At 33.1% G+C, this 17,873-nt stretch overlaps 1 protein-coding gene across 6 annotated transcripts in view; it reads left to right on the top strand.

Annotated features, from left to right (window-relative positions):
- Cobll1 (cordon-bleu WH2 repeat protein like 1) overlaps positions 1-17,873 on the top strand; it is a 154,149-nt gene that overhangs the window by 105,754 nt on the left and 30,522 nt on the right. For 5 of the 6 annotated variants that reach the window (XM_047544802.1, XM_047544798.1, XM_047544796.1 and 2 more), the window contains 4 exons: positions 1,162-1,390; positions 2,189-2,227; positions 9,557-9,654; positions 9,761-9,997. In XM_047544802.1, the coding sequence (XP_047400758.1) occupies positions 1,162-1,390; positions 2,189-2,227; positions 9,557-9,654; positions 9,761-9,997 (603 nt within the window). The remainder of the gene's footprint in view (positions 1-1,161; positions 1,391-2,188; positions 2,228-9,556; positions 9,655-9,760; positions 9,998-17,873) is intronic. The other variant, XM_047544799.1, reaches the window with a different exon arrangement.

Genomic DNA, 17,873 nt, shown 5'->3' with positions numbered 1-17,873 from the left:
CATCTACAACTTTTTACTTCATAAAATATAACATTTTGTTTTGTATGTAATTGAATATTGAATATTAAGATATTGTACAAAATTCTTCTAGGTGTGTGTTTACTGCATCCTCCTGCTGTTTATACAGATGGAAGTAGTTTTATACATGCTGTAGCATGCACATTATCCATCTTAGGAGTCCCTCAATTATATGTGGTATCTTTATGAATAAATGTCTTTGAGATCTACAAACTAGATTATACTTAGTTGCTGAGTTCCATTTATATAGGATTTAATTACATCAAAATTAGGAGATGCTTACAAGATTTTCAATAATTTGATTTATTAGCATAGACATATAAATAGGAAGATTTTAGTCTCTACTATATTAAAAATAACCAAAGTAGTAATAATAGTAACAACAAAAGCTAATCACAATAGCAATCTCACATTCATAATTTACTCTGTGCCACACACTCTTCTAAACTCTTCATATGATTCATCTCCTTTATTATCCTTTGACTAGAGAAAACACAAATATTGTAGTGGTTTTTCACAATCTCCTCTTTTGATTGAGGCAACGAAGTGACAGATCATTCAAAAGATAAATATTCCTTAAAAAATAGAATAAAACACAAGTGATTCTTTATAATTGCATATATTGCTAATTTTAAAGTAAACAAAGTAAAAGCAAACACTAGACATGAGGCTTTCTGTTTCTTTTTTGGTTTAAATCTGCTGAATTTATTATACAAGGTTTGTGGATTATTTAATTTGGATTATTTATTCGTTTATTGCTTTTGCAGTACTGGGGATTGAATGCAGGACTCTGTGCTATGGAACTACATCTCCAGTTCTTCTTATTTTTTTTTTTTTTTTTTTTTATTTTGAGGCAGGATCTCACCAAGTTGTCAAGGCTGGCCTTGAACTTCTGATCCTCTTGCCTCACCTTCCTGAGTAACTGAGGTTATAAGTGAGCACCACAAACCTGGCTAATTTATACTATTTGATATGCAAACTAATATTTGTTTTTTAGAATTTGCTTTAGATATAAAGAATAACATTAATGAAAAAGAGAATAAGAAAGAACAGTCGTATAAATATATAATAAATGCATTATTCTAGATACTATAGAAAGTTTATTTTAATAAATTATGGTGTAATTCTACCTTTATGTTTCAGAAAACTGTGAGAGTAGTGATCAATTTCAAGAAAACACAGAAGGCCATAGTGAGAGTCAGTCCACATGCACCCCTTCAGGAACTGGCTCCTATCATATGCAGCAAGTGTGAGTTTGACCCACAGCACACGCTGCTGATGAAAGACTACCAGTCCCAGGAGCCCCTCGACCTGACAAAATCTCTCAATGACCTGGGACTGCGGGAGTTATACGCCATGGATGTCAGCAGAGGTGAGTAGGCTTTTTGTTTTACTCATTGAACAGAATTGAACAGAACAGAATGTGTATGCACATGTGTGGGTGTGTTGTGTTTATGTACAGGTGTTCTCAGGTTCATAACAACGAGTTGAAAGTAAATTCATGTTGGGAATAAGAAGAAAACAATAAAAACACTAGGAAATTAAAAATGAAGTTAAATATAAAACAACTTGATTTCAGTTATTAAAATAGGAACAAAATTTGTCTTTTTAGCTGTTATCCACTAATTTTTTTAGGTGGAATTCAACTTAATTCTTTGTGATTTTTAGATTTAAACAGAAAACAAAAACTTACATGAGAATTCATTGTTGTTTTAATCAAGTGGTGAGTTACTGTAGAATCACTGTGGTTTTATATGAGGTTTAATTATACAAGTTCAGAAGTTTCTTGCCTATTTTTCCCTCTAAGGTCAACATCCAGAATAAACTGGCTAATAAAACGAATCAATTTAACTCCAAAATTTTTCCAAACAGCTTGCAGTTTTAATCTACAGAAATAATGTTACGTATTAAAATTTGGAGATCTTAGATGATGCTGGTTTGTCTGATGTCTTCACACTGGGCTAATTTATTTATCAAACATGAATATGTTTTACTAGGATAAATAAAAGTTTAGTGAAGGAGACAATTACATACTCTGTGCACAAAGACCTTCAATGGTGGTATTTTAGCATTATGTAATCCAGAGATACTTTCTCAACTCAGTGATGTTTTTTACTTGAACAATTGGCATCTTCACAGTCAATTTACCCTCTTTTGCCCCCTCCTGTAGCCACTTCTGTTACTGCCTTCAATAAGTCATCTCTACAAGGTAAGACATATAAATCAGTAGAAACTATAAATTATAACATGGAATTGGGTATGTTGAAAATAAACTTCTAATTTTTCCTGCTTTCTTAACATTACTAACATAAATTCTGTAAGAGATTTTTAACTTAGACTTTGGTTTATATTTCCTAAAAAATAATTTATATGTTCCCTGTTGTGATTTCTGAATTTAATTATGATAATTTAATTTCAACAAGTACTTAAAATTATATCATCTTAAAAGTATGAGAAAACATATTCCTTATTCTTATATAAGAAAAAGTGATTTCGTTAGGATCTTTATTGGATACTAGTGCTAACAGTTTAATGATAATATAGAAGAATCTCAGATTTTTTTTTCTATTCAGAAAAATAATGGTATAGTCATGATAGGACTTTTTTGTAGTCATTAAAATCATTTGTGAACATTTTGTAATAACATGGAAACTGCTTATGCTAAAATTAGCTTTTAAGCATATAAATGTGTTAAGTATAATATGAAAAAAACAAATGAAATTTCTGAAAGGAAGTACGTAAAAATTTTTAATAGTGCTTACCTTTGGGTGGTTGGGCTATGGTTGACTTTTCATAATTCTTTATGCTATAGGATTTTACAGTGAACATGTAACTTTCACAGAGTAAGAACTTTATTAAGAATTGTCTAATAACTGTGGAAGTTGTTTTCCGCCATTAAAAAGGATAAGCTCAGGTAATTGATTACTCTAATAATTACCAAACTACTTTTAAAAACCTTAATAACTACACATTCTGTGTTATTGTGTTCTTAGAATTGTTTTTGTTGACTATTTCCAAATTTCCTTTAAAGCACACTGATACTTTCAATTCCAAGAATTAAGCCCACATAAATAAATAAATATTTATTATCAAGGCCATCATGAAGACTAGCTTAATCAAAGGAGCTGAAAAATCTTGTGACCTTAAATTATATCCTAAGAATTCGAAAGCAGGCATTTTAATTCTGACACTGTATTTACTGTCAAGCCAGTTTGGCAAGGTGATGGAAACAGACTTATCTGTCTGGATCTTATCTTCCACTTTTATAATAATTTAATAATGCAAAATTGGAGAAAAGGTTTTTGTGTTCCTTCCAGAAAATAGCACGGTTACTTGCAGTTGGTTTCTGTTCCTATCTTTGCCACTCTATGTGTGTAACCCTAAGCAAATTCCATAATCCTTTGTACCTCATTTTGAAGGTGTTGAATGCATACATAGATTTCTACTATCTCTTCCAGCAATGGAAGTATGTGGTTTTATAGATGACCGAATGTTCTGAATAACCCCTTAAGAGACTGGAGAAAAACTCCTTTTATAGTGTCAGAATCTACAAGGTAAATTCAAGCGCTGTAAATGTCCTCAGTGCTTAGGTTGTTTGGTATCATTGAAAACGATAGTATTTAAAATGGGCTCAAGTTTTCACTTGTCTTAATGTTTCACTTTGACTTCTAGTGATATAAATATATATATGTATATATCTCCCTATATAGCTCCCTATAAAGCTTTAAAGGAAGATGGGTTAATTAGTGCAGAGGATGACGAGGTATCTGGAAAATCATCATTTGAAATACTCTGGAGATAAATACATACGTGCATACATACATATATACATACATACGTATATACTTCCAGTATTGGAAATTGAACTCAGGGGTGCTTTCCACTGAGCTACATACCCAACCCTTTTTTAAAAATGTCTTATTTCGAGGCAGGAGCTCACAAAGTCGCCCAGGCTGGCCTTGAACTTGTGATCCTCCTACCTTAGCCTCTTCGATAGCTGGGATTGCAGGCATGTGCCACCATGCTTGGTACTCTAGTTATATTTATTATACTGTGCCACCATATGAATTTTCCACCTATTCTTCTAACTAAACTTAATTGTGTGTATATATGTTTATATGTATATATGTTTATCTTAAATAGTGGCATGAAATAGAAAAAAAACACAAGCATTACAAAGTTTTTAAATAGATATTGGTTTCAGTTTTACCTTATAAAACCTGTGTGTCTTTGTGCAAGTTATTGAAATCTCTGGTCACCTGGTTCCTTTGGATGTGGATTTGAATGATAACATTGCTTACATTTCTTTACTCTAACAGGGTAAATGCTAGCATTCCTTAAATAAGAAGGGCTTACAATGATAACTAATGATAACTCCCTCAAAGAGATGTTCTAAGAAATAAAATGGTTCTGTGAAAAATTCTTTAAACACCTATCCATCTGTTCATCATTATTAGTTGTTTGCATTATTAGGCTTTTCATGCCAAATGCATGCGTCTTATAATATTTGGATTTTCAGATCTGAGTTTCAATTTGTCAAATACAGTTTTCTATTAATGTTATTGAGGCATATTGCACTAATATTTATTGATATTAACTATCTTCGCCTTCCTAGAGAAGTTCCTACATTACCATGATTTATTTCATTTATTGAACATTTATTTTAAATATTTAAGAATATATATTTACTGCTGTGTTCTACTTTAGCTATATCAAATTTTGACACACAGTACTTTGTTTCCAATGTTACTGAAATTACACTGTGGTTTGCCATAAAACCCTGTTTGTTTGTAGAAGAAATGCTTTTGAAATTTATTCCTATTCTAACTTTCTTTAAAATTTGCAATTCATTTGTTGAAGAAACCAGGTCGTTTGTTTTATAGTCTGTCTTATTCAGCATTTTGCTGATGTATCCTGTCACTTTTTTTTTTTTTTTTTTTTGCCCCCTCAATTTCCTGAAAATGACTATTAAATCTAGATCCTTAATCAGGTTTTAGTGACATACCTCTGGCAAGAATACTTCATAGTAGCCAGGCATGGTGACATTCACCTGTTGTTTCAGCTACTCTGGAGGTTGAGGTAGGAGGATTGGTTGAATCCAGGAGTCAGTCTATACAACATAGGGAGACCCTGCCTTTAAAAAAAAAAAAAAAAAAAAAAAAAAAAAGAAGAAAGAAAGAAAACTTACTAGGTATTATTTTGTGCTACCATTAGCAAACAGTAACATGTTATCTTTTCTGATGTTAGCCATCGATAATTATTGTCTGCGTCTTAATCAGGAACTGATAAAGGGTGAACATTACTTTAACTTTGTTGAGATATTTCTATAAAACAAACTCTCTCATAACAGAAATTTGACTATCCAGATTGAATGAGTCAGAAAAGGCCATATGACAGTGTGATTGTTTCTTTCCCTTCACTGGATTTTTTTTAAATAATGGACTTGTTCTCTAGCATGAACCCTGAAGAAGAGTTATTTTCTTAGTATCATTATGAAGGTATAGAATGAAACATATGTGATCTGTTTCAATTTATGGAATCATGATGGAAATCAAATTTCTTCTGATTTTTGCCATTAGAAACCATCTCATTGGTGCCTGAGTCCCTTTAACAGATTTTGACAGTTTTCTTAATTGTTTTAAGATCATCTTGTGCATTTCTTTTATTATTACTATTATTATCAATGCATATTAATTATACAAATTAATGGGTTTTATTGACATATCCACATGTACATATATCATCTTTTGATCATGCCTACCCTCCATTCTACCTTCTCTTGCTCTTTGCTACCCCCCCTCCACCCCTGCATTCTTCTCCTTTCCTAATAGTTCTTCCTTTACTTTGATTCATCTCCCCCACCACCTTTTTTTTTTCCTGGATAAACACTCTGGAATCATCTAATTGGAATTTTTTCAGTGAGGGTGGGGTGGGACTAGAAATTGAACCCAGGGACACTTAACAACTGAGCTACATCCCTGCCTTTTTTATTTATTTTTATTTTGAGACAGGATCTCACTAAGTTACTTAGGGCCTTGCTTAGTTGCTGAGGCTGGTCTTGAACTTGTGATCCTCCTGCCTCAGCCTCCCAAGCTGCTGGAATTACAGATATATACCACTACACCCCAGCTCTAGTTGGATTTTATGGTAAATCGAGTTTTTTGAGGAAACTGAAAACTGTTTTCCATACTGACTGTACTAATTTATATTTTTCCCAACAGTTTACAAGGGTTCCTATTTTTTCCATATCTTACAAGCATTTGTTATTTTGTTTTTTGTTTTTATTTATTTATTTGACAATAGTTATTCTGATTAGGGTGAGATGGAATCTCCATGTAGTTTTAATTTGTATGTTGTTGAGACCAAAGATATTATTTTTCATGTATTTGTTGACCATCTGTATTTCTTCTTTTAAGAAGTATCTGTTCAGATCATTGACCCAATTACTGATCGGATTTCTTGTTCTTTCTGGATACTAATCCTCTGTTAGATGAATAGCTGGCAGAGATTTTCTCCTATAGCTATCTCTTCAATCTATTGGTGGTTTCCTTTGCTGTGCAGCAGGTTTTTGATTTGTTGTAATCCCATTTGTCAATTTTTGCTTTTGTTTCCTGAGTTATTGGAGTCTTATTCAGGAAATTATTGCCTATGCCAGTATTTTGAAGTGTTTCCTGTATGTTTTCTTCCAGTAGTTTCAAAGTTTCGGGCTTACATTAAGATTTTGATCCATTTTGAGTTGATTTTTCTTCAGGGTATGAGAAGTATAGTTTCAATCTTCTACATGTAGATATCTAGTTTTTTTAGTTTGAAGAGGATTTTCTCTATTGTATGTTTTTGGCACTTCTTTGAGAATAAGCTGACAGTAAATACATGGGTTTATTTCTGGCTCCTCAATTCCAATATATGTATGTATGTGCATATATATGTATGTATTATATTGTAATGATAAGTATTATCTGTAAATAGAGTGGTATATATCTTTATTTAATATATCTTTATATTTTTTGTTGTATATATACTTATGTGCGTGCATGCGTGTGTGTGTGTGTGTGTGTGTGTGTGTGTGTGTGTGTGTGTGTTTATGCCAATACCAGGCTGTTTTTATTGAAATAGCTCTGTAGTATATTTTGAAATAAAGTAGTGTATTTTGAAATAAAATTCTTTTGCTCAGAATTGCTTTGACTATTCGTGGTCTTTGGTCATTCCACATGAATTATAGGATTGTTGTTTCTAGTTCTGTGAAGAACTGTGACAAATGTGAAGAATGTCATTTGTATTTTGATTGTGATTGCATTGAATCTATAGATCACTTTCAGTAATATGGCTGCCTTATTCTTCTAATCCATGAACATGGGAGATCCTTAAATCTTCTACTCTCTTCTTTAATCTCTTTCTTCACTACTTTCTAATTTTCATTGTAGCAATCTTTCATCTCCTTGATCCAGAAAGAGTGATTTCTTTCTTAGTACATTCATTACTGATATATAGAAAAGCTATTGATTTTTTTGGGGGGGGGCATTCCCTGGGATTGAACTCAGGGACACTTGACCACTGAGCCTCATCCCCAGCTCTATTTTGTGTTTTATTTAGAGACAGGTTCTCACTGAGTTTCTTAGCTCCTCACTTTTGCTGAGACTATCTTTGAACTTGGGGTCCTCCTGCCTCCGTCTCCCAGCCACTGGGATTACAGGCATGCGCCACTGCACCCAGCAAACTACTGATTTTGGTATATTGATTTTGTATTCTGCAACTTTTATGAATTTGTCAGTTCTGAGTCCTTTGTTGGAATCTTTTGGATTTTCTCAGTATAGAATTGTATTATCTGCAAATAAGGATAATTCAACTTCCTCTTCTATTTATATCTCTTTTACATTTTTCTCTTGCCTAATCACTCTGGCTAAAATTTTAAGCCCCATATTGAATAAAAGGGGTGAGAATAGACACTCTTGTCTATTTCTTGATTTTAGAGGAAATGCTTTCAGTTTTTCCCCATTCAGAATGATGCTGGATAGGTTTATCATATCCTCCTGCTATATCTAATTTATTCAGGACTTTTATCATGAAGGGATATTGAATTTTACCAAAGGCTTTTTCCTACATTGATTGAGATGATCCTGTGATGTTTGTTCTTGATTCTATGTATGTGCTGTATTACATTTATTGATTTGAACCATCCTTGCATCCTGGGAATTAAACCAACTTGATCATGATAATATGCTCCTTTTAATGTGCTGTTGAATTCTATTTGAAAGTATTTTATTGAGGATATATATCATCTAAGTTCATCAGGATATTGGTCTATAGTTTTCTTTTTCTTGTTGTATCCTCATCAAGTTTTGGTAGCAGGGTGATACTTTGTAGAATGAGTTTGGAAGGGCTCCTTCCCCTTCTATTTTTATGGAATAGTTTGAGGAACACTGGTGTTCTTTAAAAGTCTGGTAAAATTCAGCTGTGAAATTGTCTGGTCCTAGTCTTTTTCTGTTGGGAAACTCTTTATTACTGCTTCAAACTCATTGCTTATTATTTATCTATTTAGGTTTTTTATGTCCTCTCAGTTCAATTGTGGTAGGCCATATGTGCTCAGGAATTTGTCCATTTCTTCTAGATTTTCCAGTGTTTTGGTATATAGTTTTACAAAATATTTCTAATGATTCTATGAATTTCAGTGCTACATGTCATATTACCCTTTTTTCATCTCTTATTTACTTGGGTTTTCTTTGTTGAGGGTCTGTCAAGCTAAGGGTTTGTCAATTTTGTTTATCTTTTCAAAGAACCAACTTTTAGTTTCACTGATTCTTTGTATTGTTTTTTAGTCTCAATTTCACTTATTTCCTATTCTGATAGTTATTATTTCTTTCCTACTACTGGGTTTGGTTTGTTCCTGCTTTTCTAATGTTATTGTGATCTCTGTGGTGGTAGTTTTTCTTTGTTTGTTTGTTTGGTTTTTTTTGTGTGTGTGTGTGTTACTCATAGTTACAAACTCCTTCTTAGTACTGCTTTCATTGTACTTATGATATGTTGGTAATTATGAAACACAGATTGAGTTGTAAAGAAGTGAGTGTATGCTATAGCTGTGATTGTTGATCCTGAATATATCTTACTTTAAGGTTCAGTGTCCCATATTGTGAAACAGGAATACTTGCTTCTTGCTTTGAGAATTTGATAAGATATAAGCAGGCTAATATTTCAGACTATAATTATAACTTTTATTATAAAGTTTTTGATTTTATTTATTTTAAAAATTTTTTAGTACTGGGGATTGAACCCAGGAGTGCTTTACCACTGAGTCACCTCCCCAACCACCCCCTTCTCTCTCTCTCTCTCTCCCTTTTTTTAGTTTTGAGATGGTCTTGCTAAGTTGCTGAGACTGGCCTTGAACTTGTGATCCTTTTGTCTTTGCTTCCTGAGTTGCTGGGATCATGGGCATATGCTACCATGCCCACCCAGTATATTAGATAAGGGAAAGTGAGAGAAGAAAACCTTGGAAGTGAACATTCAACTCTTTGTACCAAAGTGAGATGCTTTTCTTCTTTTTTAGAGTCCTGCCAAATATCACAAAACCTGGACATTATGAAGGAAAAAGAAAATAAAGGTTTTTTTAGTTTTTTTCAACATAGTAAGAAAAAGCGGGAGCAAGTAAGTATTTTCTTATGCAGCATTTTATGAGTCTTCAAATCTTGTATAAAATTATCAGTGCTTTTTATCTTGAAATTACATGTACACATTGTCTTTTTCTTATTAGACTGCAAGTGCTCCTGCAACCCCTCTAATAAATAAGCACCGCCCAAATTTTACAAGGTCCAATACCATTTCCAAACCATATGTGTCAAACACCCTGCCATCTGATGCACCCAAGAAGAGGCGTGCTCCATTGCCTCCAATGCCGTCATCTCAGAGTGTGCCTCAGGACCTTGCACACATCCAGGAGAGGCCAGCTTCTTGTGTGGTGAAATCCACAAGTGTGGATGAGACTGATAAGGTGGGTAGGTTTTGTTTTGTTTTATAGGATGAGACAAGGTTACCTAATTTGTTTTTTTCCACCTAGACTCCCAAGATAGTAATAGTTATTAATATGTAATAACATGAATAAGTAGTTATTACTAAAATTGGTACTGGGGAAAGATATGGGTAGTTTTATGCAATGAAGAATAAATTGATATTTTAAGTAGCTTTCCTTTTCAAGCAAATAGCTTAGTCTGTAAACGTCAAGTCTTATTTAATGCATGTATCAGGGATGAAAATGCTTATTTTCAAATGAAATTTTTTTAAACAACAGTCTTTGTGCTACATTCATGGACTTCTAATTGTATGTATCTTCTTGACCTGGTTTTGAGAGTCTGCAGAGGAAATTGTGGTGTCTAACTAAAATCAACACTCTATTTTTTAAAATGAGCCTTTTAATAGAATATATTATGATTACCTTTATGTATTCTTATGTTCAAAGCATTGTTCTAGGTGAACCTTTTCTTTCAAGTTTTATTATTACTCCCATTTATTGTTTTATTATTATTCCCCTCTTCTTATGGGTTCCCTTTAATTCCAAATTTGGGAATCTGTTAGCAAACAGCATTTCATGCCTAAGCAATTTATAAATTCTTGCTTTATTCATGTGGAAGGTAGATGAATTTTTAGGTAAATGTGACTGAACATAAGATGATGTATTATGTTGCTTGTAGTCTCACAGAATGACTTAAATGATTTTGAGAGCAATTTTTATTTTGAAGTATTCAAGACACCAAGTGGTTTTCTCATATCTGGTTGAAGGATTTTATTTCCTCCTCAGAAGTTCAGTAAATTCTATGCTCAAGAAACAAACTCTTCCCACACACCTAATATGCATTTGGATACTTTCTAAATTAAAAAAAAAAAAACAAAAAAAAAAACCAACAATTTGGTTATAGTTTTTTGTAAACTATCACGTGTGTCTTTAGAAAGTAGCAATTCGAATAGAAATACATTTTAAAAGAAATGCTTAACAAAGTTGTTACTTGGAAAATCAGCTACTATCTCTTTATTTCTACTAAGACTTGTCTAATTAATGTTTGTGGTATAAAATCTCATAAATCAGGATAATTTTTTCCTATGATGGAGTCATTTTTCTGACAAAATTTTCCAGGGTAGCAGTTTGGTAGTTGGGTGAAGCTTTGCAGAAGAGGTGATTTTTGAGTTCAGTCTTAAAAATGAGTGTGGGAGTCCATCAGTCAGTTGAAGGACCCTGTCCAGAGACTCAGGACCCTGAAGACTATGGCTTGCCTGGGCATGCACAAGGAACAGATTGTACCAGTAAGGAAAGTAAGAACCAAGTCAGGGCCCCAAGATTTCATTTTTGTGCGTGTAGCTCCTTTGCATTTCTTCATAGCAAAAAGCATTTTCAGGATTTTTTATACTTGTGTTTACAATAAAATTACATCATAAGAGTGTAAATTATTATACTCTCATGTAGTTACCAAAGCATCTTTTGCTATATATAGAAATCATCTTAGCCCCTGCTCACAAATCTTTATTCTGGATGTCCTCATTCAATCTGTTCCAGTGAACTTCCTTTGTACTTGGATCCCCAGGAGGTCTAGGTTGCCTCTTAAAATTCTGGACTGTACTACCAGTGACCTCACTGAAAGCTATTTCTTTTGATTCTCACCCTCTGCTCTATGACCACTTGGTGCCCTGTGTTAAGTAATCTTTTTTTTAGTATGTTGCCTTTGGCAAACTACACATCTTTATACAATTTTCTAATTATTTTTTTCTTTTGATCTGGACATCTGGATAGTTCTTTGATGTATTGTTCAGCAGGACCCAGAATTATTTGTTTTTCCCTAGAGAAGCCGAAGAATGACTTCTTATTTATTCATTACAAAAGTGCACACATGCACACACATGAATTCTTACTTGCCTAGGTCCTTGCTCAGTGCCTTTTCCTTAAATTCCTGGCCATATTTGACGTGAATAATCTCCCTTTGGTCCTGATTTTTCTCTCTTCAGCATTTCAGTGTACCTCAGTACCTTGTACAGATCCAGGAGGAGTCAGCTATTTTTTAAATTTTTTTGGTTTGGGGATTGAACCCATGGTACTTTACCACCAAGCAACATCAAAAGCTCTTTTATTTTTTAAATTTGAGACAGGTTCTTGCTAAGTTGTTGAGGCTGGCTTTGGACTTGGACTCTTCCTGCCTGAGCCTCCTGAATTCTTGGGATTACTGGTGTATACCATGATATCCTGCTAGGAGCCAGCTTCTTATACTTAACCCCTTTCTATTTTTCTTATTTTCTTCTTGCTCTCACTTATTTCACCCATTTTCTAGATTGGAAATAACTGAAGTCATGGTTTTAACTATATTCACTCTATAGGAGGAGACACATCTCTTCTTTTGTTAAGTTCATGGGCTCATGATTCTCAATTATATGATTTTAATAATGTCTCATGTTCAGGTCCTAAATAAATGAAGTCATATTTAAAACCAGTGTTTTGTGGATGTACATACGGGTTTAGAGGTGAGAGATTTTAAGTTAGACCCAAATCCAATGGTGAATATTCCAATGATGAGTCTGGAGATGGAGGACATATAAGGTGAAGACGGAGGCAAAGGTGGTGTCATGCTGTCTTATGCAGCTAAGGAGCACCAGTAGCCACCAGAAGCTGGAGGAGGCAGGGGAAGATTCTCTTCTGAAGACTTCCAAGGAATCATGGCCTTGCCAACACCTTGATTTCAGATTTCTCGCCTTACAAACCTTGAAAAAACAACTTTGTGTTGATTTAAGCCACTCAGTCATGGTAATTTGTTATAGCAGCTCTAGGAAACCAATACATTAGTTTTATAACTCCAATCCTGGTATTCTTGGTTGCAGCTTGAACTAACTCACTGTTACTTACTGACTCATTACACCTGGAAATCAGCATATTTAGAACGAAAGTCATTTTTTTCCTCCCAGACTGAAAAGCTAAAGATCATCTTTGACTCTTTTTCCTTATTCTTTCACATCTATTTAGAAACCAATCCTTCATTCAGTCTCCCTTCATAATGCCTTCCATTTCCTTTGCTGAAGTCATTCCTAGGGAAATCCAGGCAGAGTAAGATGAGAATCTGTATTGAACTTGTCCCCAGGATGCTGTGAATGTGGCATGCTACCACATTTCTATTTGTTAATTACTACTCGACTGTTCAGAAACTTTAGTAAGCTGTGATTTTCTGGGTCCCAAGTTCCTTTTACAGACTGATCATAACTTTTCTTTTAAACTTTTGTTCCTTGTCATTTTCAGGATGCTTTTAACTTTGACCTGAAGATTTGACTTACTGTCAAATCTGATGTGAAATTTTGCTTCCTCTCCTTTTAGAATGGAATGACCCTATTGCCGTCTTCTTCATTCCGACTCACCCATTCAGTGAATTCCTTCTTTTTTTTTTAAACCTGCTTAATGAAGAATTTTCTCAAGCACAGAATACTTTTTGCTTTCTCTGAACATGTCTATCTTGTGCCTTTTTATATTTCATTCTATGTATATATTTAGGTAATATATTTATATACTACATAATTCTAAAGATCAAAAGGGGAACACAGTGGAAATCATCCTTTCCTGCTTTGCCCCCAACTAAACTCTTCTGCCCGGAGGCAACCAATATTGACAGTACCTTGAGTATCTTTCCAGAGATAATGCATGCATATTCAAGTCAATAATCCTGCTACCTATTGTTCTTTTCTCAGGTGGTCATGTGCTACCTGCATCATATTATTCCTCACTTTTGGTACTGAATGATTTGTTTTTGATATCCTTATCAGTACATAAAATGCTTCCTCTGTTTAAAGATTGCATAATATTATATTGATGGATATAGCAGAATTTACTTACCCTATCCTCTAAAGATAAATATTAGGGTTAAATTATTGTTTAAAGCTTAGAGCTTTGTAAATTTTTCCTTTTTTTCCCTCTCCCAACTAGAGGGCAGGAATTATATACTTAAGAAAAATCCTATAACATCATAGGTGTTCCAAGAAAATTGGTAGTACAGAGAATTGATAAACATTAATAAATACAGTTTTCATATACCTAGAGAATTTCTCATATCACAAAATTTTAGTATTTCTTTTTTATATCTGGTGAATTTTATGAAACACTTGGATAATATGTTGCTTAAATTTACTTCTATAGTAATTGGACCACATGATTTTTAGCAATGTTTTCTTAAGCTTTTATAGAAAAGCCAGTATTTTGACAAGCTTATATTTAAAAATCAAGGATGAACAACTATAATTATACTATGTATTACATTGTGCACATGCATATAATTGATAATTGAATTGACATTGCTTATATACAGATATTCAGAATATTCAGAAAAGCATATCAATTACTTATTTTACCTGTTGCTTAGTTTAAAATTAAAATCTAAGATTAATTACCTCATTTTACATCAATTTTAACCATTTAGCCTTGAACTTGAAATTTTATCTTATTTTTCACACTGGGAATTAAATCCAAGGGTACTTAACCACTGAGCAACATCCCAGCCATTTTTATTTTTTATTTCAACATAGGGTCTCCCTAAGTTGCTTAGGGCCTTGCTAAATTGCTGAGACTGGCTTTGAACTTCCAATCCTCCTGCCTCAGCCTCCTGAGTCACTGGGATTACAGGTGCCACCATGCCTGACTGAACTTGAGAATTTTTACAAGTCACTGTTTTATGTGATTGAAAGTATAGGCATGTTGGAGAAAATGTAACTGGAAGAAAAAAATATATGTCCAAATCTGTTCTTACGTACATGAAAAATTTTAGATACACTTACATTCTATGATTTTTATTGTCTATGATGCAAAATGAACCACAAGGGTGCGCTGTTTAACAGAAGTACAGTATTGTGATTTTTTTTCCACTTTTTTTCTTCCAAACTATACTAAAGCAGAAAGAAAATATTGGAAATATTTATATTATACTAGATAGCAAGTACTTATTTGCATGAGTAAAGTGACAGAAAATAGAGCAAGAGAGATAAATTCAATAATGCCTGACACTGATGTATAATTTGCAGTTTTATCCATCTTGAGCTTTGAGTTCATTTTAGTGTTCTTTTAAAATCACTAATACTATGTTTGCCACAATCAAAGCTTACCAATAAGTTAGTTCATCTGTATCTTGAAAAAAATTGTCAAACACATCTCTTATATTTTCTGGCTGCCCATATTTAATAATTTGCCTAATTCCTCTAAGACATTTCTCAATATTGGCAAATTAAGATATTTGGATCATGATTTTGGAACTTATACTGAAATTATTCACATAACAGGCTGTTGATTTTTCTGAGCTAATTTTGACAACTGACTATGCAGTTTCCAAAGAGGATTCATAAAAGATTCAAATTAGTAAAATAGTCTAATTTTTTCTTGGAATATTTCTGCACCTAAAATTTTCTCCATCTAAAGAATGTATTTTATAGAATACATATTTCATCATCAGTGCTACAGTGTCTTTTTCATGTCCTTAAATTTTTCTGTACTCTTTCTTTCATTATTTCAGATTTCATGTCATTTTCCCTATAAAGGTGAATATATTACCCTCTACAAAGATGTTCATTTGGAAAGAAAAACTTTCCAATTAGAATTTTTCTGGAAGTTTTTAATGGAACTTTTTGAGCATTTTGTGTTTCTAATGATTTGAACTGTCATTTGTGTGACAAGATATGAAATAATCATTTATGCAAACCATATCACATGCATTAGCATATAAAATGTACACAGTTATGTATAATAAGACTGACATTTGTGAAACAGGAAATCAGAAATGCAATGACTTGACTTGAAAATGACTTAGAATTCTGGGACTAAAATTAAGTGCAGAAATCTAGTTTCTGCACCATATGTGCTTTCTATGAAGAACACATTTAATAAATCAGTGCTAATCATTAATAAGTCTTACTGATGAACTAGCTTCTATACCTTTATTACATTAGAAGAAGAGGTAAAACAATTGAAGTTGTGGGTAATCTTGACTCAAAATTCACAGAATATTTTGGAGAATTTTTTATTTGGCATATTTGGTATGGCTTTGTTGCTTAGAGCTATGTGTATACTACAGCAACCAGCTTTTCCACTGGCCAATAACATGGTATGTCATCTTCTTGGGATATTGAGTCATAGCTGAAAAAACAGTAATTTTTATTGGGCATTCATTTGGTATCATTTTGCATTCTGCCACAAACATTTGAAGATTGAGAAATTGAGACCTTTTGCCATTTAGTATTATGCAAGTGAAACTTAATACCTAGAGTATTCATTTTTAATAAATGACTTAATTTTTTTAAAATGTCCTATAATCTTTTACCCACTTTTATCTTTTTTTCTTATATATCAATGGCTTGCAAGCAGATGAGGCATCTGCTTGTATGAGTAGGTATATATTTGTTTTTAGTTTACTTAACTAATTTTAATCCTAGTTCTTTTCCACAGAGTAATCAAGGCTATACTCCTCCGTTTGTAAAGTTTGTATTTGTAATCTTTAAGAAATATACCGTTTTTTAATTCTAGGTCATCATGTAACATTTTTTTTCCCCTCCACTCTCCTCTTATCATATAGAAAGTGGACCACACATCATTCTACTATTGCCTAGGAACAGTGGTTACCATGGCATTTGCAGTTTGATACATGGAATACAGTTGTCTGTACTTCCAAAAATGTGACTGGTTTCAGTAGAGAAATGTACAGGCACAATATATTTAATCTTTCCCAGACATAAGGCATATTTTGTCATCAGAGTTTTCAAAAGGTTCATTTCATGGGTCACAATAACCAAAGCAGTGGTGAATGCTTATATATTTATTACTAATATTCCAGATCAATTTCAAAGAATGTTGCTACTTAATCTCCATAATAACCCATTGTGTCACTATTTTTTAGTTTTCTGCCAATTTTACTTCTGATCTAAAAGTAAAAAACTGCTCATTATTTTATGAAAGTTTAAAGAAAAATATTATTCAAAGAACAATAAGTTGTAGGATTGATGTGGATTTCTTTTCCTTATCTATTAATATACAAAAGTTGTACCTGTCTAAAATTATACAAGGTATTCTTGAAACAATATTAAAATTCATCAGTGTTAGGAGGCTTTCTTTACCAGTCCTCAGAGTATGAAGTTTGCTTAGTCTCTCTGCCATGTCATATTTTGTACCTAATGGAGAGACTGGCCTTCCGTTGGTTACTACTTTGTGTTAAGAGGCCAGGATAGAACCATGGTGATAAGTTTATGGAGGTGGGGCACTGTCTCAGATGAAGCTAGTGATACATCCTTGGTATCTTTTCTGGAATGAACTGAATTGGCCCCAGTTTATTTACCTTAGGTTTTCACATTCCCCTACCCCATCCCTAGAAATACTTCTGTTCCTATGATAACAGAGGACTGTTATTATAACTTTAAGCTTGATATGGGCTCTGCTCTCTCCTGGTTCATCCTGTCTTTTCCCTCCAAGATATAGTACTGAGAGAAATCCTCATCTTTGGGCTTTAACAAAATGTTATAAGCAAAGGATTGCCAATAACAAGACTTAGTTATATGCTATCTCAGAAAATTATAGGGCCGATGAAACAAAAGTACACATTGCCCCAAGAAGAGAAGTATAAAAAGTTTCCAGGGCATAATACCAGTTGTAAAATTTGTAATTCTGCTTTGCATAGAGAAGGACTGGAAAAGAAGTATATTGTGACAGAAAAGGAATTGGCATGACTTTTGAGATAATCTTATATTCTATTATTATTTCTACTATGTCTTTGTCATTTTGTCATTTTTTTTCCCTCATCTATCTTCATTGAACTTCTCTATGGCTTGGTTTTCTCCTCTGTAGAATAAGGTTTCATAACTATGTTCATCAAAAT

The sequence above is a fragment of the Sciurus carolinensis genome, chromosome 3, assembly GCF_902686445.1.
Source record: "Sciurus carolinensis chromosome 3, mSciCar1.2, whole genome shotgun sequence".
In the NCBI taxonomy this organism is placed as follows: domain Eukaryota; kingdom Metazoa; phylum Chordata; class Mammalia; order Rodentia; family Sciuridae; genus Sciurus; species Sciurus carolinensis.
Note: the sequence above shows the minus strand (reverse complement) of the source record. Positions and strands in the feature narration are given on the sequence as shown.